The sequence below is a fragment of the Oppia nitens genome, unplaced genomic scaffold, assembly GCF_028296485.1.
Source record: "Oppia nitens isolate AA-2021 unplaced genomic scaffold, nextdenovo-longstitch-racon4-pilon3 scaffold11_pilon_pilon_pilon, whole genome shotgun sequence".
NCBI lineage: Eukaryota > Metazoa > Arthropoda > Arachnida > Sarcoptiformes > Oppiidae > Oppia > Oppia nitens.
Window position 1 is genome coordinate 2,601,507 of NW_026533190.1, and position 18,665 is coordinate 2,620,171.

Here is an 18,665-nt window from a genome sequence, read left to right on the forward strand (position 1 = left end):
TATAATTTACTTGTATTTGATACAGGATTTGTATATAATTGGACTTTCAATATGTATCAGTATTACTATTCAGTAATTAAATTTTTATTTATTATTTTCTAATAATTATGGCTTAGTATTACATTGGTTTACTTAAAAATATTAATATCAATAATTTAATTTAATTGAAAAAAATTGTACAGTATATATCATAATATAAAAATTAAATAATATATTTACGGTAAACATTAAATTTACTTTAAATCGTTATTTTCTTTACATACAGTTTATACAGTATTTAAAAAATTAAGACATTTTTTATGACATTATTGATGAATGTTTTGGATATATTTGTTGACAAAATTGTGTTTACGTTTGAAATGTTTTGGATTTTAAGTCAAAATTTTTTTATTGAAATTAATTTTGCAGTGATTTAAGACAAGACATGAATCAAAGTAATGATAATATAAGACAAACAAGACTTGGAAGTCGTAAAACACAAGACATGAGTGTCACGATTGATGTGAACGACGTGTTTGAAGAAGTGGTTAAACAAAATGAAAGACTTGTCAAAGAAATTGAATTTTATGAAGAAGTGGTCAACGATTTGGTGATAAATGTGAAGAAATGTATTGTTTGTCAACAAAATGATGTCATAAATGACAGAATCAATCGATTGGAGACACACTTGAAGAGTAAGACAATCGATAACTCAACTGATGTTAAAAGTGATGAAAAAGATTGCAATAAAAATTTAAAAACAAAAGGTTTACAAAAGTTGAAGAAAATAACTAAAAGATGTATTAAAATGGTTACAGACTCTGATACCAGTGATGAGGACAAAGACACGGATAGAAGTGTGAAAAGAAATGTAAAAACATTGAAGAAAACTAAGAAAAATCCAAAGAAGAAAAAAGAGAAAACCATTTCAAGAGATGGACATAAAGTTAAAAATGTGAATCAAATCAAACCATACAGTGATGAGTATGAAGAAAAAAGACTGAAATTAAAAGGTATTTAATTAATTGATTTTTTAGGATAATATTTATTATTAAAATCTAATGATAAGAATTAATACCCAAACAGATGAAACACTTAGCAGTGATGGTCACTATTATTGCCAGACATGTGATTATAAAAGCGTTAGATTTATTGATTTTGAGGCACACGTCAACCGATATCATCTCAACATTAATCCATACAATTGTGATATTTGTGGCAAACATTTTAGTAGTAATGACACTTTAAGACGACATAAGAGTCGCAAACATTATTATGTTGGCCAAGGATTGGATCAATTAAGTGATAAACGAAAATCTCAAAGTATTGATTGGAGTTTTTATTTTTGTTTTTTTCACATTTATTTTAAACTATTTATTTATTTAATTTTAAAAATAATTTTGAAAAATATTTTATAGTTGCCGAAACATTATCGAAATATCAATGTCAATTGTGTCCACAGTTTATGAGCAGTCAGTCAAATGTTAATCGACACGTATTGCACGCGCATCACAAAGTGAAACCAACTAAAACGATTGCATGCGATATGTGTGACAAATCGTATAGTAATAGTAATACACTTATAACACATAAACGTTTAAAACACGGTATCGGAGAAAAGTTACCGTTTTATTACTGCGATTGGGAGGGCTGTCAGTTTAAGACAGCAAATAGATGTATGGTTTCAGGTATGTAGTCATAGATATACGAAATTTTAATTTAACTAAATAATAATAATAATAATAATAGTATAAATATTTATATACATTATTTATTATTTATTAAAATATCGGACACAATGTTGCAGTGCATAAAAAAAGACATTTAGGTATCCGCGACTATGCGTGTGATTGGCCCGGATGTGAGTATCGGGCATTCGCCAGAAGTGATATTACTAAACATAGTCAACTCGTTCACAGCAATAATTATGACTACCTGTGCCAATGGACAGGTTGTGAGTTTCGCACCAAAAGTGGTAATTATTATTATTTTTTATTTTAAATTAACCGTTAATTTGTTTATTTTATTGTGAATTTATTTTTGACATTAATTTAATTTTAAAAAATTATTTTTATTTAAGAGTATTGTTTAAAAAGACACACAAATAATGTCCATAAGGATATTCCCCGCACACTGTCGTGTCATTGGCCCGGATGTGATAAATCGTTTAGATTTCCCGCTGAGTTGACAAAGTATTTTAAAATATATAGTTATAAATTCATTGGAAATAATATGTACTGATAATCATATATTGTATTTAATTGTATTTCTATTAACCAGACATATGAAAACACATAACAAACCACATCTGCCCTGTCCTTACTGTAACAAACTGTTTACGACTAAACAATATTTGAGTAATCATATGGGAATCCATACGGGAAGTATACGTGTGTCGTGTCCGGTAAAGGGATGTAATATACAGATATCGTCCAAAGCTAATATCGGACAACATTTGAAAGTACATCACAAGGGATGGACAGGCAAATAGTTTTTCATTAATGTATAATACAGTATAATATGTATATAAATAAGAAAAATAAATTTTATAAATAATTAAATTGCATTATCGGTAATATTTTTTTTTTTAAAACTATTTTATATCAGATGTTGGATTTTTATACATTTTAATACTTTTGTACTTTCAATAGTTATCGTTACTTAAATTTTTGTAATAATTTTGGTTTATCGGTAGTTTTAAATAAAAATTTTAATAATTTAATATAAAAAATCATTATATATATGGAGTAAAATTCAAATAATATATTTAAAGTTAGATTACATTAAATTTAGTTTATAAATACTGTATTGTTTTCAATCGTTATTTTCATTACATATCATAAATATTTGTTGACATTATTGATGAATATTTGGTATATTTGTTGACAAAATTGTGTTTACATTTCAAATGTTTTGGATTTTGTGTCAAAAATTTGTTATTAAATTATGTTTTGAAATGATTTAAGACATGAATGATAGTAATGATAATATAAGACATAATACTAGACTTGGAAGACATAAAAGACAAGACATGAGTGTCACGATTGATGTGAACGACGTGTTTGAAGAAGTGGTTAAACAAAATGAAAGACTTGTCAAAGAAATTGAATTTTATGAAGAAGTGGTCAACGATTTGATAACAAATGTTAAGACATGTATTGTTTGTCAACAAAATGATGTCATAAAAGACAGAATCAGTGAATTGGAGACACACTTGAAGTGTAAGACAATCGATAAATCAATTAAAGTTAAGAGTGAATACAAAGACTGCGATAACAAATTAAAAACAAATCTTAAGACAAAAAGATTACAAAAATCAAACAAAAGATGTGTTAAAGAGGTTACAGATTCTAATATCAGTTATGATGACAACGAATCAGATAGAAGTTGGACAACAAATTCAAAGGTAAAGACATCTATGAAATCAAATAAGAGAAACGAGAAAATTATATTAAAAGATGTCGAGAAAGTTAAAGACATTAAAAGCAAAACAATTAAAACTGAAAAACAAATCAAATTATATAGCGATGAATATGAAGAAAAAAGACAGAAATTAAAAGGTATTTTATTAATTGTTTTTAATAATAATAATATTTAATGATAAATACGAATTACATCCAAACAGATAATGGACTTACCAGTGATGGCAGCTATCAGTGCCAGACATGTGATTATAAAAGCATAAAATTTATAGATTTTGAGACACATGTCAACCGATATCATCTAAACATTAAGCCATTCAAGTGTCACATTTGTGGCGACCATTTTGTCGGTTACGACAATTTAAGACGACATAAAAGTCTCAAACACTATTATGTTGGCCAAGCGTTGGATCAATTAAGTGATAAACGAAAATCTCAAAGTATTAATAAATTTTTTATTTGTTTACCACTTACGGTACACTAATTATTAATGATTTTTTTAAATTAGATAACTAATAAATCTCTAATTTTTTTATTAATAATTTTTATTTCAGTCGCCCAAACTTTATCGAAATTTCAGTGTCAATATTGTCAAAAATTTATACACTGCGAGTCAGATCTCAAACAACACGTGGCGCGCGTGCATCACAACGTAAAATCGTCTAAAACTATTATTTCATGCGATTTGTGTGAAAAATTTTATAGTAATAGGGCTACACTTATCAAACATAAACGTTTTTATCACGGCATTGGAAAAAAATTACCGATATTTTATTGCGATTGGGAGGGCTGTCAGTATAAATCAGTAAATAGTACAATGCTTGAAGGTATGTATGTATGTATGTCGGAGAAGCGCACATACCGTAATTGAAAATTGTTTTTTTTGTTGAAAATAATTTTATATAAATTTATATTAAGTATTAATTAATATCTACACAAACTCTTACAGTGCATAAAAAAAGACATTTAGGTATCCGTGACTATGCGTGTGATTGGCCCGGTTGTGAAATACGGACGTATACTAGTTCTAGTCTTGAAATCCATAAGCTAATTCATACCGATAATAATGACGACCGGTGCCAATGGCCCGGTTGTGACTATAAAGCTAAAAATAGTACTATAAATATATATATTAATTACCGATATTTTTTTTTGTATTTATGTTTATTATAATATTTTGTTGTTAATTATCATTTTTTTGTTGTTCATTCATTCAAGAGTACCAAATAAAGAAACATATGAAAAGAATTCATGAGGACATACCCCGAACACATGCGTGTCATTGGCCCGGATGTGACAAAACGTTTAAATTTGCCTATAGTTTGACAAAGTATTTGAATATAAATATAACATAACTTATTGTAAATAATAAGTATTAAATAATTAAACATTTTTAAAAATTGTTTTTTTTGTATCTATTAACCAGACATATGAAAACACATAACAAACCACATCTGCCCTGTCCTTACTGTACCAAACTGTTTACGACTAAACAATATTTGAGTAATCATATGGGAATCCATACGGGAAGTATACGTGTGTCGTGTCCGGTAAAGGGATGTAATATACAGATATCGTCCAAAGCTAATATCGGACAACATTTGAAAGTACATCACAAGGGCTGTACCGGCAAATAGTTTTTTCATTAATGTATATAATACAGTATAATATGTATATAAATAAGAAAAATAAATTTTATAAATAATTAAATTATAATACATTATCGGTAATATTTAAAAAAAAAATATTTGATATCAGATTTTTATACATTTTAATAGTTTTATACTTTCAATAGTTATCGTTACTTAAATTTTTATAATAATTTTGGTTTATCGGTAGTTTTAAATTAAAAAATATTTTAATTTACGGTAATATAATAAATCATTGTATATATCGACTAAAATTCAAATAATATATCTAAAGTGAGATTACATTAGATTTAGATTATAAACATTGTTTTCAATCGTTATTTTCTTTACATATAATAAATATTTGTTGACATTATTGATGAATATTTGGTATATTTGTTGACAAAATTGTGTTTACATTTCAAATGTTTTGTATTTTGTGTCAAAAATTTTTGATTAAATTATGTTTGAAATTATTTAATGACAAGACATGAATCAAAGTAATGATAATATAAGACATACAAGACTTGGAAGATATAAAAGACAAGACATGAGTGTCACGATTGATGTAAACGACGTGTTTGAAGAAGTGGTTAAACAAAATGAAAGACTTGTCAAAGAAATTGAATTTTATGAAGAAGTGGTCAACGATTTGATAACAAATGTTAAGAAATGTATTGTTTGTCAACAAAATGATGTCATAAAAGACAGAATCAGTGAATTGGAGACACATTTGAATAGTAAGACAATCGATAAATCAATTAAAGTTAAGAATGAATACAATGACTGCGATAACAATTTGAAAACAAATCCAAAGACAAAAAGATTACAAAAATCAAAGAAAATTTGTGTTAAAGAGGTTACAGATTCTGATAGCAGTTATGATGACAACGAATCAGATAGAAGTTGGACAACAAATGCAAAGATAAAGACATCTATGAAATCAAATAAGAAAAACGAGAAAATTATATTAAAAGATGTCGAGAAAGTTAAAGACATTAAAAGCAAAACAATTAAAAGTGGAAAACATATGAAAACAAAGAAAATTATTTTAAAAGATGTCAATAAAGTTAAGAACAATAAAATCAAAACAATTAAAACTGAAAAACAAATCAAATTATATAGTGATGAATATGAAGAAAAAAGACAGAAATTAAAAGGTATTTAATTTATTGATTTTAATAATAATATTTAATAATAAATACAAATTACATCCAAACAGATGATGGACTTACCAGTGATGGCAACTATCAGTGCCAGACATGTGATTATAAAAGCATTAAATTTATAGATTTTGAGACACATGTCAACCGATATCATCTAAACATTAAGCCATTCAAGTGTCACATTTGTGGCGACCATTTAGTCGGTTACGACACTTTAAGACGACATAAGAGTCTCAAACACTTTTATGTCGGCCAAGCTTTGGATCAATTAAGTGATAAACGAAAATCTCAAAGTATTAATAAATTTTTTATTTGTTTACCACTTACGGTACACTAATTATTAATGATTTTGTTTAATTAAATAACTAATAAATCTCTAATTTTTTATTAATAATTTTTATTTCAGTCGCCCAAATTTTATCGAAATTTAAGTGTCAATATTGTCAAAAATTTATACACTCCGAGTCGGATCTCAAACAACACGTGGCGCGCGTGCATCACAACGTAAAATCGTCTAAAACTATTTCATGCGATTTGTGTGAAAAATTTTATAGTAATAGGACTACACTTATCAAACATAAACGTTTTTATCACGGCATCGGAAAAAAATTACCGATATTTTACTGCGATTGGGAGGGCTGTCAATATAAATCAGTAAATTTTACATTACTTGGAGGTATGTACAGTATGTATGTCGGAGAAGCGCACATACCGTAATTGAAAATTGTTTTTTTGTTGAAAATAATTTTATATAAATTTATATTAAGTATTAATTAATATCTACACAAACTCTTACAGTGCATAAAAAAAGACATTTAGGTATCCGTGACTATGCGTGTGATTGGCCAGGTTGTGAAATACGGATGTATACTAGTTATAGTCTTGAAATCCATAAGCAAACTCATACCGATAATTATGACCACCGGTGCCAATGGCCCGGTTGTGACTATAAAGCTAAAAATGGTACGATAAATATAATTACCGATATTTTTTTGTATTTATGTTTATTATAATATTTTGTTGTTAATTATCATTTTATTTGTTGTTCATTCATTCAAGAGTACCAAATAAAGAAACATATGAAGAGAATTCATGAGGACATACCCCGAACACATGCGTGTCATTGGCCCGGATGTGACAAAACGTTTAAATTTGCCTATAGTTTGACAGAGTATTTGAATATAAATATAACATAACTTATTGGAAATAATAAGTATTAAATAATTTTTTTAATTTTTTTTGTATCTATTAACCAGTCACATGAAAATACATAATAAACCACATCTGCCGTGTCCTCACTGTAACAAACTGTTTACGACTAAGAAGTATTTGGGTCTTCATGTGGCAACACATACAGGAAGTCTACGTGTTATGTGTCCGATAAAGGGATGTAATATACAGATATCATCAAAAAATAATATGAGACATCATATGAATGCACATCACAAGGACTAGTAATTTGTATTTATTTGATTGTATATATAATATTGTATAAGAAAAATAAAATATTTAAAATAATTAAATTATATTATTTGTAATAATTATTTTACTCGTACTAAAGGAATTAATATTGAAATTAACATTTTTATATAAAACAATGCAAAAGTGAGGTTTTATAAAATCTTTATATTCAGGATTTATATACATATTAATGTATTTAATTAATAATTTAATAGAAATTTACATCAAATTATAAAACTATGTAAATATTTGTTGACATTATTGATGAATATTTGGTATATTTGTTGACAAAATTGTGTTTACATTTCAAATGTTTTGTTTGGATTTGAAGTCAAAAATTTGTTATTAAATTATGTTTTGAAGTGATTTAAGACAAGACATGAATCAAAGTAATGATAATATAAGACATACAAGACTTGGAAGATATAAAAGACAAGACATGATTGTAACGATTGATGTGAACGACGTGTTTGAAGAAGTGGTTAAACAAAATGAAAGACTTGTCAAAGAAATTGAATTTTATGAAGAAGTGGTCAACGATTTGATAACAAATGTGAAGAAATGTATTGTTTGTCAACAAAATGATGTCATAAAAGACAGAATCAGTGAATTGGAGACACATTTGAAAAGTAAAACAATCGATAACTCAAGTAATGTTAAGAGTGATGATAATGACTGCGATAACAATTTGAAAACAAATCTGAAGACAAAAAAATTACAAAAATCAAAGAAAAGTTGTGTTAAAGAGATTATAGATTCTGATACCAGTGATTATGACAACGAATCAGATAGAAGTTGGACAACAAATGCAAATATAAAGAAGACATCTATGAAATCAAATAAGAGAAACGATAAAATTATTATAAGAGATGTCAATGAAGTTGAAGACAATAAAAGTAATTACAATAAAACTGAAAAACACATAAAATCAAAGAAAACTAAGAAAAATCTTAAGAGAAAAGACAAAATCATTTTAAGAAATGTCGACAAAATTAAAGACAATAACAACAAAGTAATTAAAAGTGGAAAACGTATGAAATTATATAGTAATGAATATCAAGAAAAAAGACAGAAATTAAAAGGTATTTTATTAATTGATTTTAATATTCATGAAAAATATTTATTATTACAATTTAATGATAAACCCGAACAATACTTTAACAGATGACACACTTACTGGTGATGGCAGCTATCAGTGCCAGACATGTGATTATAAAAGCATTAAATTTCCAGATTTTGAGACACACGTCAATCGACTGCATCTAAACATTAAGCCATATAAGTGTCACATTTGTAGCGAACATTTTGTCGGTTACGACAGTTTAAGGAAACATAAGAGTCGCAAACACTATTATGTTGGCCAAGGTTTGGATCAATTAAGTGATAAACGAAAATCTCAAAGTATTAATAAGTTTGTAATAATTTTAAAAAAAAAATATATAATCAATAAATATTGAAAATTTTTAATATTTTTATTTTAGTCGCCGAAACTTTATCGAAATTTCAGTGTCAATATTGTCAAAAGTTTTTACACTGCAAGTCAGAGCTTAAACGACACGTGTTGCACGTGCATCATAACGTGAAACCGACTAAAACTATTGCGTGCGATATGTGTGACAAATCCTATAGAAATAGCTGTTCACTTGTCATACATAAGCGTTTACATCACAGCATTGGACCGAAGTTACCGTATTATTACTGCGATTGGGAGGGCTGTCAGTTTAAGACAACAAATAAATGTATGGTTTCAGGTATGTGTTAGGAGAAGCCATACGTAATTAAACTAATTAACTGTTTAGTAATTTTAACGAAAATAATTACCGATATATAATTATATATAATTATTAATTAATATCCAACACAATCTTGCAGTGCATAAAAAAAGCAAACATTTAGTTATCCGTGATATTATGTGTGATTGGCCCGGATGTGACTTTCGGACGGCCACCAAAACTAATCTCAATAAACATAAATTCATTCACAGCGATGTTTACGACTACCGGTGCCAATGGCCCGGTTGTGAATATCAAGCTAAATATGGTAGGGTAAATATTTTTTAATACAATTACCGGTAATTAAATATATATATATTTATTAAAGTGGAGCGATTGAAAAAACATATGGAAAGAGTTCACGAGGACATACCCCGCACAATGAAGTGTCATTGGCCCGGATGTGATAAAACGTTTAAATTTGCATATAGTTTGACAAAGTATTTGAATATAAATATAACATAACTTATTGGAAATAATAAGTATTAAATAATTAAACATTTTTAAAAAAAATTTTGTATCTATTAACCAGACATATGAAAATACATAACAAACCACATCTGCCGTGTCCTCACTGTAACAAACTGTTTACGACTAAAGAGTATTTGAATCTTCATGTGGCAACACATACAGGAAGTCTACGTGTGATTTGTCCGATAAAGGGATGTAATATAGAAATATCATCAAAAAATAATATCAGACATCATATGAGAGTACATCACAAGAACTGTACCGGCAATTAGTTATTTGCTTTTATTACTGTAATATTGTATAAGAAATTTTTTAAAATTTTTAAATTATTTAATTACATTATTCAGTAGTTTTTTGTTAACTTTGTAATCATCAAAAAATAATATGAGACATCATATGAAAGTACATCACAAGGACTAGTAATTTGTATTTATTTGATTGTATATATAATATTGTATAAGAAAAATAAAATATTTAAAATAATTAAATTATATTATATTATTTGTTTTACTCGTACTAAACGAATTAATATTGAAATTAATATTTTTATATAAAACAATGCAAAAGTGAGGTTTTATAAAATATTTATATTTAAGATTTAGATACATATTAATGTATTTAATTAATAATTTAATAGAAATTTATTAAAACTAAAATTTACATTTCAATAGTTATTTTCTTTACATATCATAAATATTTGTTGACATTATTGATGAATATTTGGTATATTTGTTGACAAAATTGTGTTTACATTTCAAATGTTTTGGATTTTGTGTCAAAAATTTGTTATTAAATTATGTTTTGAAGTGATTTAAGACAAGACATGAATCAAAGTAATGATAATATAAGACATACAAGACTTGGAAGACATAAAAGACAAGACATGATTGTAACGATTGATGTGAACGACGTGTTTGAAGAAGTGGTTAAACAAAATGAAAGACTTGTCAAAGAAATTGAATTTTATGAAGAAGTGGTCAATGATTTGATATCAAATGTGAAGAAATGTATTGTTTGTCAACAAAATAATGCTATAAATAACAGAATCAGTGATTTGGTGACACATTTGAAGAGTAAAACAATCGATAACTCGAGTAATGTTAAGAGTGATGATAATGACTGCGATAACAGATTAAAAACAAAAGATTTACAAAAATTAAATAAAAAATTTGTTAAAGAGTTTACAGATTCTGATAGCAGTGATGACGACAACGAATCAGATAGAAGTTGGACAACAAATTCAAAGATAAATAAGACATCTATGAAATCAAATAAGAGAAACGAGAAAATTATTATAAGAGATGTCAATGAAGTTGAAGACAATAAAAGTAATTACAATAAAACTGAAAAACACATAAAATCAAAGACTTTGAAGAAAACTAAAAGAAAAGAGAAACTCATTTTAAGAAATGTCGACAAAATTAAAGACAATAACAACAAAGTAATTAAAAGTGGAAAACGTATGAAATTATATAGTAATGAATATCAAGAAAAAAGACAGAAATTAAGAGGTATTTAKAGTAATATTTCAATATTCATGAAAAATATTTATTATTAAAATTTAATGATAAACCCGAACAATACTTTAACAGATGACACACTTACTGGTGATGGCAGCTATCAGTGCCAGACATGTGATTATAAAAGCATTAAATTTGTAGATTTTGAGGCACACGTCAATCGACTGCATCTAAACATTAAGCCATATAAGTGTCACATTTGTAGCGAATATTTTGTCGGTTACGACAGTTTAAGGAAACATAAGAGTCGTAAACACTATTGTTTTGGTCAAGGTTTGGATCAATTAAGTGATAAACGAAAATCTCAAAGTATTAATAAGTTTATAATAATTTTTTTTTTTAAATTAGATAATCAATAAATATTATATTTTTAATATTTTTATTTTAGTCGCCGTAACTTTATCGAAATTTCAGTGTCAATATTGTCAAAAGTTTATACACTGTGAGTTAAAGCTTAAACGACACGTGTCGCGCGTGCATCAAAACATGAAACCGACTAATACTATTGCGTGCGATATGTGTGACAAATGGTATAGCAATAAGACTACACTTTACACACATAAACGTTTACATCACGGCATTGGACCGAAGTTACCGTATTATTACTGCGATTGGGAGGACTGTCAGTTTAAGACAACAAATATTTCAATGGTTTCAGGTATGTGTTGTTAGGAGAAGCTATACGTAATTAAACTAATTAATTGTTTAGTAATTTTAGCTAAATAATTACCGGTATATATATATATATAATTATTCATTAATATCCAACACAATCTTGCAGTGCATAAAAAAAGAAAACATTTAGGTATCCGTGACTATGTGTGTGATTGGCCCGGATGTGACTTTCGGACGGCAACCAAAACTAATCTGGATAAACATAAAGTCATTCACATCGATGTTTATGATTACCGGTGCCAATGGCCCGGTTGTGATTATCAAGCTAAATTTGGTACAGTAAATAGTTTTTTTTTTAATTACAATTACCGGTAATTAAATATATATATATTTATTAAAGTGGAGCGATTGAAAATACATATGGAAAGAGTTCACGAGGACATACCCCGCACAGTGAGGTGTCATTGGCCCGGATGTGATAAAATGTTTAAATTTACCAAAGATTTAACTACGTATTTAAAAATATTTATAATTAATTTTTTTATTGTTTGAATAAATTATGGCTTAATTAAAACTAATAAATTACTGTTATTACGGTAATTGTATTTCTATTAACCAGACATATGACTAATGAAAAAGTTTTTTAATTCAAACAGTCACATGAAAATACATAACAAACCACATCTGCCGTGTCCTCACTGTAACAAACTGTTTACGACTAAGAGGTATTTGGGTCTTCATGTGGCAACACATACGGGAAGTCTACGTGTGATGTGTCCGATAAAGGGATGTAATATAGAGATATCGTCCAAAAATAATATCAGACATCATATGAAAGCACATCACAAGGACTGGACCGGCAATTAGTTATTAAACAAATTATTAAACAATTTTTATATAATAAAAATAAAATAAAATTACATTACATTACTGTTAGTAATTATTTTACTATCCATTTGTTTATTTGTGATTAAAAGATATTTCATATTTGAATAATGAATGGCATTTATTTTCACTATTTATTATTTTGATAATTTCATCCAATTCATCAACAATTCATATCAATTTAGTTTTTTAATTAAAATATTTAATTAAATTAACTAAAGATTACTTTTAATTAATTATTTTTGTACTTTTATATCATAAACATTTGTTGACATTATTGATGAATATTTTGATATATTTGTTGACAAAATTGTGTTTACATTTCAAATGTTTTTGATTTTTAGTCATTTAAAAAAAATTGAAGTTTGAAATGATTTAATGGCAAGACATGAATCAAAGTAATGATAATATAAGGCATACAAGACTTGGAAGACATGGAAGTCGTAAAACACAAGACATGAGTGTCACGATTGATGTGAACGACGTGTTTGAAGAAGTGGTTAAACAAAATGAAAGACTTGTCAAAGAAATTGAATTTTATGAAGAAGTGGTCAACGATTTAGTGACAAATGTGAAGACATGTATTGTTTGTCAACAAAATGATGTCATAAAAGACAGAATCAGTGAATTGGAGACACAATTGAAGAGTAAGACAATTGATAACTCAACTGATGTTAAGAGTGATGATAAAGACTGTGATAAAAATGTAAAGAAAAACATGAAATCTAAAAGTTTACAAAAGTTGAAGAAAACAAATAAAAGATGTGTTAAAGAGGTTACAGATTCTGATAGTTATAAATCATATAAAACAAGTATAAAAACATTGAAGAAAACTAAGAAAAATTTAAAGATTGAATTCAAGAGTAACAATAAAACCATTTTAAAAGCTGTCGATGAAGTAACAGATGATAATGACAGCAATGGACAGACAGTTAAAAGTATGAAACATATAAAACTATTTAGTGATGAATATGACAAACGAAGAAAACAACTAAAAAGTATTTCATTTGTTTATTTGATATTTTGATAGTTATAATCATTTAATTTGTTAAATGATGTAAACAGACGACACACTTACCAATGATGGCAGTTATCAATGCAAAAGATGTGATTATAAAAGCAATAGATTTGAAGATTTTGAGTCACACGTCAACCGATATCATCTCAACATTAAGCCATACAAGTGTCACATTTGTGGTCAGAATGTGTTCAGTTACGACAGTTTAAGGAAACATAAAAATATTAAACATTTTTATGTTGGCCAAGGATTGGATCAATTAAGTGATCGACGAAAATCTAAGAGTAGTGATATTTTTTCATATTGTTTTTGCCTTAAAGTAATTAAAAATATTAAATAATTAATAAATTTTTAATTATTTTTTTTTACATTACGGTAGTCGCCGAAACTTTATCCAAATTTCAATGTAAATATTGCCAAAAATATATACAAAATAAGTCGGTTCTCAAACAACACGTGTTGCGCGTGCATCACAATGTAAAACCATCTAAGCTTATTGAGTGCGATATGTGTGACAAATCGTATAGTAATAGTAAATCACTTTTTGTTCACAAACGTCTACATCATGGCATCGGATCATCAGTTCCGTATTATTACTGCGATTGGGAGGACTGTCTGTTTAAATCACCAAATAAGTCATTAGTCACAGGTATGTCCAGAGATACATATTTAACAGAAATGTTTTAATTTTTTTTTGTATCTAATTTATATAATTATGTATTTTTCAGTGCATAAAAAAAGCAAACATTTACGTATCCGTGACTATGTGTGTGATTGGCCCGGATGTGACTATCGGACGACCACCAAAAATAGTCTCAGTAGACACCAGATTGTTCACAGCGATAAATATGACTACCGGTGCCAATGGCCTGGTTGCGAGTTTCGATCTAAACAAGGTAATTTACTAACTATACTAAATATTATTTTTATTATTACCGGTAATTAAATATTATACTTATTAAAATAATTTCTATACTAATTAATATTATTTTTATAAATGTTTATTAAATTTTATATTTATATTAATAATTTATTTAATTTTAAAAAGAATATCTATTGAAGAAACATATGGTGAGAATGCATGAGGACATACCCCGCACACATGCGTGTCATTGGCCCGGATGTGACAAAACGTTTAAATTTACCGCTCATTTGACAAAGTAATTGAAATTATAAACACATAATTTGTTATAATTTTTGTTTAAGGTTTTTACTAATGAGAAAGTTTTTTGTTTTATTTTCTGTTTTATTCAAACAGTCACATGAAACTACATAACGATCCACACCTGCCCTGTCCTCAGTGTAAGAAACTGTTTAAGACTAAAAAGTATTTGGATATTCATAGGCACTCACATACGGGTTGGCTACGTGTTGACTGTCCGGTAAAGGGATGCAATAAACTGATATCAAACAAAACTAATGTCAGACATCATTTGAGAGTACATCATAAGGACTGGACCGGCAATTAATGATTAAACTAAATTGTATTGTATTTGTTGTATTTATTATTGTATATAATATTTTTATATAAAAAAATGTCAATTATACGTAATTAAATTAATATATTACAGTATTTATTTATTGTTTTTAATAATATACAGTTACTATTGGATTGTATACCTACCAAACTATTACCGGAAGTATCAAAATTTCCAAAATATCAAACTGTTAATTAATATATTGTTTAAATAAATATTTTATATAATATTTTTCATATTCTGGTATAAATATAATAAATTTTATATATTACCGGTGAATCAATTATATTAATAAAATATTTTTTTTAATGATTATACTCTATTTAAAAGAGTCGCCTTTTATGTTACAAAAGCCATTGTAAAGACATATAGAATAAGGAAATGAAAATATCATTTATTCTTCATTAATATTCATCGTCTGAATGGACTGTCTTTTCTGCTTTGATGTCGACAAGTGTTTGTCAATAATATGTTTTATCATTACTTTGACGGATGTCTTAACCAATTCTCGGCACTCATTGGCCGCAGTGTTATCATTAATCTTCAATTTTTTACCACAATTTTTACATTCAACTGAATAATAATAATAATAATCAATATGTGGGTTAATATGGTCGACAAAGTTGTTGTTCTCATCTATATTACTGATGACCAGTTCATGTTTGGCGTTCGGCTCATTCCTAATGTTGAATACCTGTCCCCAAATCAAAACAACATTAAAATCAAATTAATTATTTACAATACGGATATATCCTATTACTTGTGTTAGATGTGGATATGGGGTAAATAATTTCTTTAACTCATTTGTCAATTTATGTGTGATGTCAACTATTTCTGGTATTAATTCATCAAACTTTTTGATACTATTGTTATGTTTCATAAAATAGATACTCAATTCACAAGTCTTATAGTCACTGATATTGTGTTTATCTTTCAGATGTTGTCGGGCACTGTCATCCATAACAAACTCGGTGTCGATGTCATCATAGCTACAATCGATGCACTCGTATGGATAATACTGTAAATGATGATAGATATGACTCTCAATGGTCTCACCAATGGATAGTTTATTGAATGCTTCAATATTATAAACATTGGACACAAATTGACAAACCGGACAAAACAAACTACAGGTTCGGGTTTTAAGTTCAGGATTTTTCATATACTCTGAAAACCGGTTAACCCATTTGCGGGAAGCTTTGTATTCAAGAAAATTCTTGAGATTATTAATGTCGTTGTGATCACGATTATGGTGGCGAAAGTCGCCAATAGTTTTAAACTTTAAATTGCATTTCTCACACTCCAAATATGTGGTCAAATGTCTCATATAGTGGTCAAATGCGTTGTTTCTGGTCTTATATTTCTTCAAACAGAACAAACACGGATAGACTTGGGATTTGTCGGCCAATGCATCGAACTCTTCATTATTTACCTCCTCTTCAGATGATTCTTCAGCAATGACCTGACATTCCGAATGACTAACAGATGGTTCTATTGATACTGTAAGCGACTTCAGTAGCAAATCGGCGATCGGTTTAATTTGATAGTTATTTAATGTATCAACAGTTTTCTCCTTCTCGTTCATCCATTTCTCTGTTGGCTTTCGCAACAATTTATCCAATTCTTCAACTTTGAACTGTAGTGTCCATCTTTCGACCTCAACCTCCAAGTCGTGTCTCTCCAGTTTCGATGTTCGCAAATGTTTGTCAATAATATGTTGTTTCATCTTTGCTTTCACAGCTGTTTTAACCACTTTTCGATATTCATTATCCGATGTTTTATCACTGTTTTTGATCTCTTCCTCACACTTACGACATTCAAATGGATAATATTTAATATGTGGGTTAATATGGTTGACATTGCTTTCCGGATAATCTTTATCTATGTTACGTATGACCAGTTCGTGTTTGGCGTTCGGCTCATCCCTAATGTTGAATACCTGTTCACATCAAACAACAAAAATTAATAATTGTTTTTAGTTTTAGAAAATTAATTATTTTTAAACATACACTCATAATACGATCACATGCGGGACAGCCCTCGTAAATGGTTTTACTCATATCGGGAATAGTCTTAATACTTTCGGACATAGTTTTGATGAGCTGATCCTGGTACTCCAGATGCCGTACCATAAACTTATCGACGGCATCTTTATCGGCAACACTGTTAGTCAAATGATCGTTCAATAGATGATCCCGGAGCAGGTCTAGGGTTCGAAACGTTAGAAAACAATCGTTGGTTCGGGTGTACATCGGGACACAGTCGGGAGTGGCCGGTCTAGAATTATCTATTAATATACAAAAATATGGCGTATCGGGTATGTTGGCCATCGGTTGTGCGGACATTAGTCGTTATTTTTCCATTTATTTTACCTTATTAAAAAACATATAAATTAAATTTTGAATTTTTAAATATATTTTATAAAAATATATTTTAAACTTTTTTATAAATTTAAACCTTTTTAAAAATGCAAATATGTTTATATACAATAAACTTATTATATTGCTTTTAATAGGCAAACCATACCTCTATTTATAGTTATATACAGTATTGTACACATAACGATAATCACAAAAAAATATGTATAAATATATATTAAACTGTATATTGCATTATTGCTATTTGTTAATATTTAATTACTTGTTAACTTATCAGCAAATAATATAAAAAAATAATTATTTATATTACATGTATATTATACTGTATAAAGTGAAATATTAAAATGATAATACTGTATATTGGAAGTTAAGGATAACATATTTTTTCCATTGTATTAACCTATTAAACAAAATGATCAAATATTACGGTACGGATAAACCCTATATTTCCCGTCACACAAGTTTGAAATTGTTGTGTGACGGGAAATATAGGGTTTATCCGTACCGTAATATTTGATTATTTTGTTTAATAGGTTAATCCAATGGAAAAAATAAGTTACCCTTAACGTTACGATACACCTGCACACTGTTTAATATACCCGATACGCCATATTTTTGTATATTAATAGACACAACGAGACCGGCCATTACCGGCTGTTTGTCAATGTATACCTAAACCAATGATTGTTTTCTAACTTTTCGCACCCGAGGCCTGTTGATTGAATAATATGTTTTCTTATTATTTACGCTATTTTAACTAATTTGCTATTTATTAGCCGTGATTTTATCATTATATTAGAAGCGTTAAGTTTTTGGGGTTTTAAAAAAAATGTTTTGTATGGTGCAAACCCTAGCAAAATTTTGTCCCTAAA

At 27.9% G+C, this 18,665-nt stretch overlaps 7 protein-coding genes across 7 annotated transcripts; 6 read left to right on the forward strand and 1 right to left on the reverse strand.

Annotated features, from left to right (window-relative positions):
- The first annotated feature begins 338 nt into the window (after nt 1-338).
- On the forward strand, nt 339-5,038 carry LOC128951525 (zinc finger protein 729-like). The gene is made up of 12 exons (XM_054296776.1): nt 339-992; nt 1,066-1,302; nt 1,398-1,667; nt 1,787-1,954; nt 2,060-2,171; nt 2,260-2,462; nt 2,946-3,539; nt 3,605-3,841; nt 3,956-4,228; nt 4,351-4,515; nt 4,620-4,731; nt 4,828-5,038. The coding sequence occupies exons 1-12, from the start codon at nt 425-427 to the stop codon at nt 5,036-5,038; spliced, it is 3,150 nt and encodes a 1,049-aa protein (XP_054152751.1). The 5' UTR covers nt 339-424.
- LOC128952329 (zinc finger protein 729-like) lies at nt 2,870-4,853 on the forward strand. Its single transcript, XM_054297711.1, has 6 exons — nt 2,870-3,539; nt 3,605-3,841; nt 3,956-4,228; nt 4,351-4,515; nt 4,620-4,762; nt 4,828-4,853. Exons 1-5 carry the CDS (start codon nt 2,948-2,950, stop codon nt 4,754-4,756), a joined length of 1,404 nt encoding a protein of 467 aa, XP_054153686.1. The 5' UTR covers nt 2,870-2,947; the 3' UTR covers nt 4,757-4,762; nt 4,828-4,853.
- Nucleotides 5,039-5,447: 409 nt separating the features above from the next.
- LOC128951537 (zinc finger protein 91-like) lies at nt 5,448-7,650 on the forward strand. The gene is made up of 6 exons (XM_054296787.1): nt 5,448-6,189; nt 6,252-6,488; nt 6,602-6,871; nt 6,994-7,158; nt 7,255-7,366; nt 7,452-7,650. The coding sequence occupies exons 1-6, from the start codon at nt 5,520-5,522 to the stop codon at nt 7,648-7,650; spliced, it is 1,653 nt and encodes a 550-aa protein (XP_054152762.1). The 5' UTR covers nt 5,448-5,519.
- A 385-nt stretch (nt 7,651-8,035) lies between these two features.
- On the forward strand, nt 8,036-10,171 carry LOC128951547 (zinc finger protein 616-like). Its single transcript, XM_054296797.1, has 6 exons — nt 8,036-8,738; nt 8,821-9,057; nt 9,138-9,407; nt 9,529-9,696; nt 9,757-9,868; nt 9,961-10,171. Exons 1-6 carry the CDS (start codon nt 8,036-8,038, stop codon nt 10,169-10,171), a joined length of 1,701 nt encoding a protein of 566 aa, XP_054152772.1.
- A 551-nt stretch (nt 10,172-10,722) lies between these two features.
- Nucleotides 10,723-12,901, forward strand: LOC128951558 (zinc finger protein 479-like). The gene is made up of 6 exons (XM_054296808.1): nt 10,723-11,410; nt 11,492-11,728; nt 11,808-12,077; nt 12,201-12,368; nt 12,435-12,546; nt 12,691-12,901. Exons 1-6 carry the CDS (start codon nt 10,723-10,725, stop codon nt 12,899-12,901), a joined length of 1,686 nt encoding a protein of 561 aa, XP_054152783.1.
- Nucleotides 12,902-13,307: 406 nt separating this feature from the next.
- On the forward strand, nt 13,308-15,406 carry LOC128951567 (zinc finger protein 558-like). Its single transcript, XM_054296816.1, has 6 exons — nt 13,308-13,917; nt 13,985-14,221; nt 14,317-14,586; nt 14,666-14,833; nt 14,986-15,097; nt 15,196-15,406. Exons 1-6 carry the CDS (start codon nt 13,308-13,310, stop codon nt 15,404-15,406), a joined length of 1,608 nt encoding a protein of 535 aa, XP_054152791.1.
- A 348-nt stretch (nt 15,407-15,754) lies between these two features.
- On the reverse strand, nt 15,755-17,920 carry LOC128952240 (zinc finger protein 43-like). The gene is made up of 4 exons (XM_054297601.1): nt 17,873-17,920; nt 17,425-17,787; nt 16,176-17,354; nt 15,755-16,109 (listed from the first exon to the last, which is right to left on the reverse strand). Exons 2-4 carry the CDS (start codon nt 17,758-17,760, stop codon nt 15,810-15,812), a joined length of 1,815 nt encoding a protein of 604 aa, XP_054153576.1. The 5' UTR covers nt 17,761-17,787; nt 17,873-17,920; the 3' UTR covers nt 15,755-15,809.
- Nucleotides 17,921-18,665: the final 745 nt, after the last annotated feature.

Bases quoted from the DNA above. Each gene is read 5' to 3' on its own strand.
- LOC128952329 (XM_054297711.1), top strand. From the start codon at position 2,948: ATGAATGATAGTAATGATAATATAAGACATAATACTAGACTTGGAAGA. The intron at 3,540-3,604 runs GTATTTTATTAA...ACATCCAAACAG, and splicing joins AAAAAGACAGAAATTAAAAG to ATAATGGACTTACCAGTGAT. The intron at 4,516-4,619 runs GTACTATAAATA...CATTCATTCAAG, and splicing joins TGACTATAAAGCTAAAAATA to AGTACCAAATAAAGAAACAT.
- LOC128951567 (XM_054296816.1), top strand. From the start codon at position 13,308: ATGAATCAAAGTAATGATAATATAAGGCATACAAGACTTGGAAGACAT. The intron at 13,918-13,984 runs GTATTTCATTTG...TGATGTAAACAG, and splicing joins ACGAAGAAAACAACTAAAAA to ACGACACACTTACCAATGAT. The intron at 14,587-14,665 runs GTATGTCCAGAG...TGTATTTTTCAG, and splicing joins AAATAAGTCATTAGTCACAG to TGCATAAAAAAAGCAAACAT.
- LOC128951558 (XM_054296808.1), top strand. From the start codon at position 10,723: ATGAATCAAAGTAATGATAATATAAGACATACAAGACTTGGAAGACAT. The intron at 12,078-12,200 runs GTATGTGTTGTT...ACAATCTTGCAG, and splicing joins AAATATTTCAATGGTTTCAG to TGCATAAAAAAAGAAAACAT. The intron at 12,369-12,434 runs GTACAGTAAATA...TATTTATTAAAG, and splicing joins TGATTATCAAGCTAAATTTG to TGGAGCGATTGAAAATACAT.
- LOC128951547 (XM_054296797.1), top strand. From the start codon at position 8,036: ATGAATCAAAGTAATGATAATATAAGACATACAAGACTTGGAAGATAT. The intron at 9,058-9,137 runs GTATTAATAAGT...TTTTTATTTTAG, and splicing joins TGATAAACGAAAATCTCAAA to TCGCCGAAACTTTATCGAAA. The intron at 9,869-9,960 runs GTATTTGAATAT...TCTATTAACCAG, and splicing joins TTTGCATATAGTTTGACAAA to ACATATGAAAATACATAACA.
- LOC128951525 (XM_054296776.1), top strand. From the start codon at position 425: ATGAATCAAAGTAATGATAATATAAGACAAACAAGACTTGGAAGTCGT. The intron at 4,229-4,350 runs GTATGTATGTAT...AAACTCTTACAG, and splicing joins AAATAGTACAATGCTTGAAG to TGCATAAAAAAAGACATTTA. The intron at 4,516-4,619 runs GTACTATAAATA...CATTCATTCAAG, and splicing joins TGACTATAAAGCTAAAAATA to AGTACCAAATAAAGAAACAT.
- LOC128952240 (XM_054297601.1), bottom strand. From the start codon at position 17,760: ATGTCCGCACAACCGATGGCCAACATACCCGATACGCCATATTTTTGT. The intron at 17,355-17,424 runs GTATGTTTAAAA...TGATGTGAACAG, and splicing joins CATGTGATCGTATTATGAGT to GTATTCAACATTAGGGATGA. The intron at 16,110-16,175 runs GTAATAGGATAT...ATTTGGGGACAG, and splicing joins CATATCCACATCTAACACAA to GTATTCAACATTAGGAATGA.
- LOC128951537 (XM_054296787.1), top strand. From the start codon at position 5,520: ATGAATCAAAGTAATGATAATATAAGACATACAAGACTTGGAAGATAT. The intron at 7,159-7,254 runs GTACGATAAATA...CATTCATTCAAG, and splicing joins TGACTATAAAGCTAAAAATG to AGTACCAAATAAAGAAACAT. The intron at 7,367-7,451 runs GTATTTGAATAT...TCTATTAACCAG, and splicing joins TTTGCCTATAGTTTGACAGA to TCACATGAAAATACATAATA.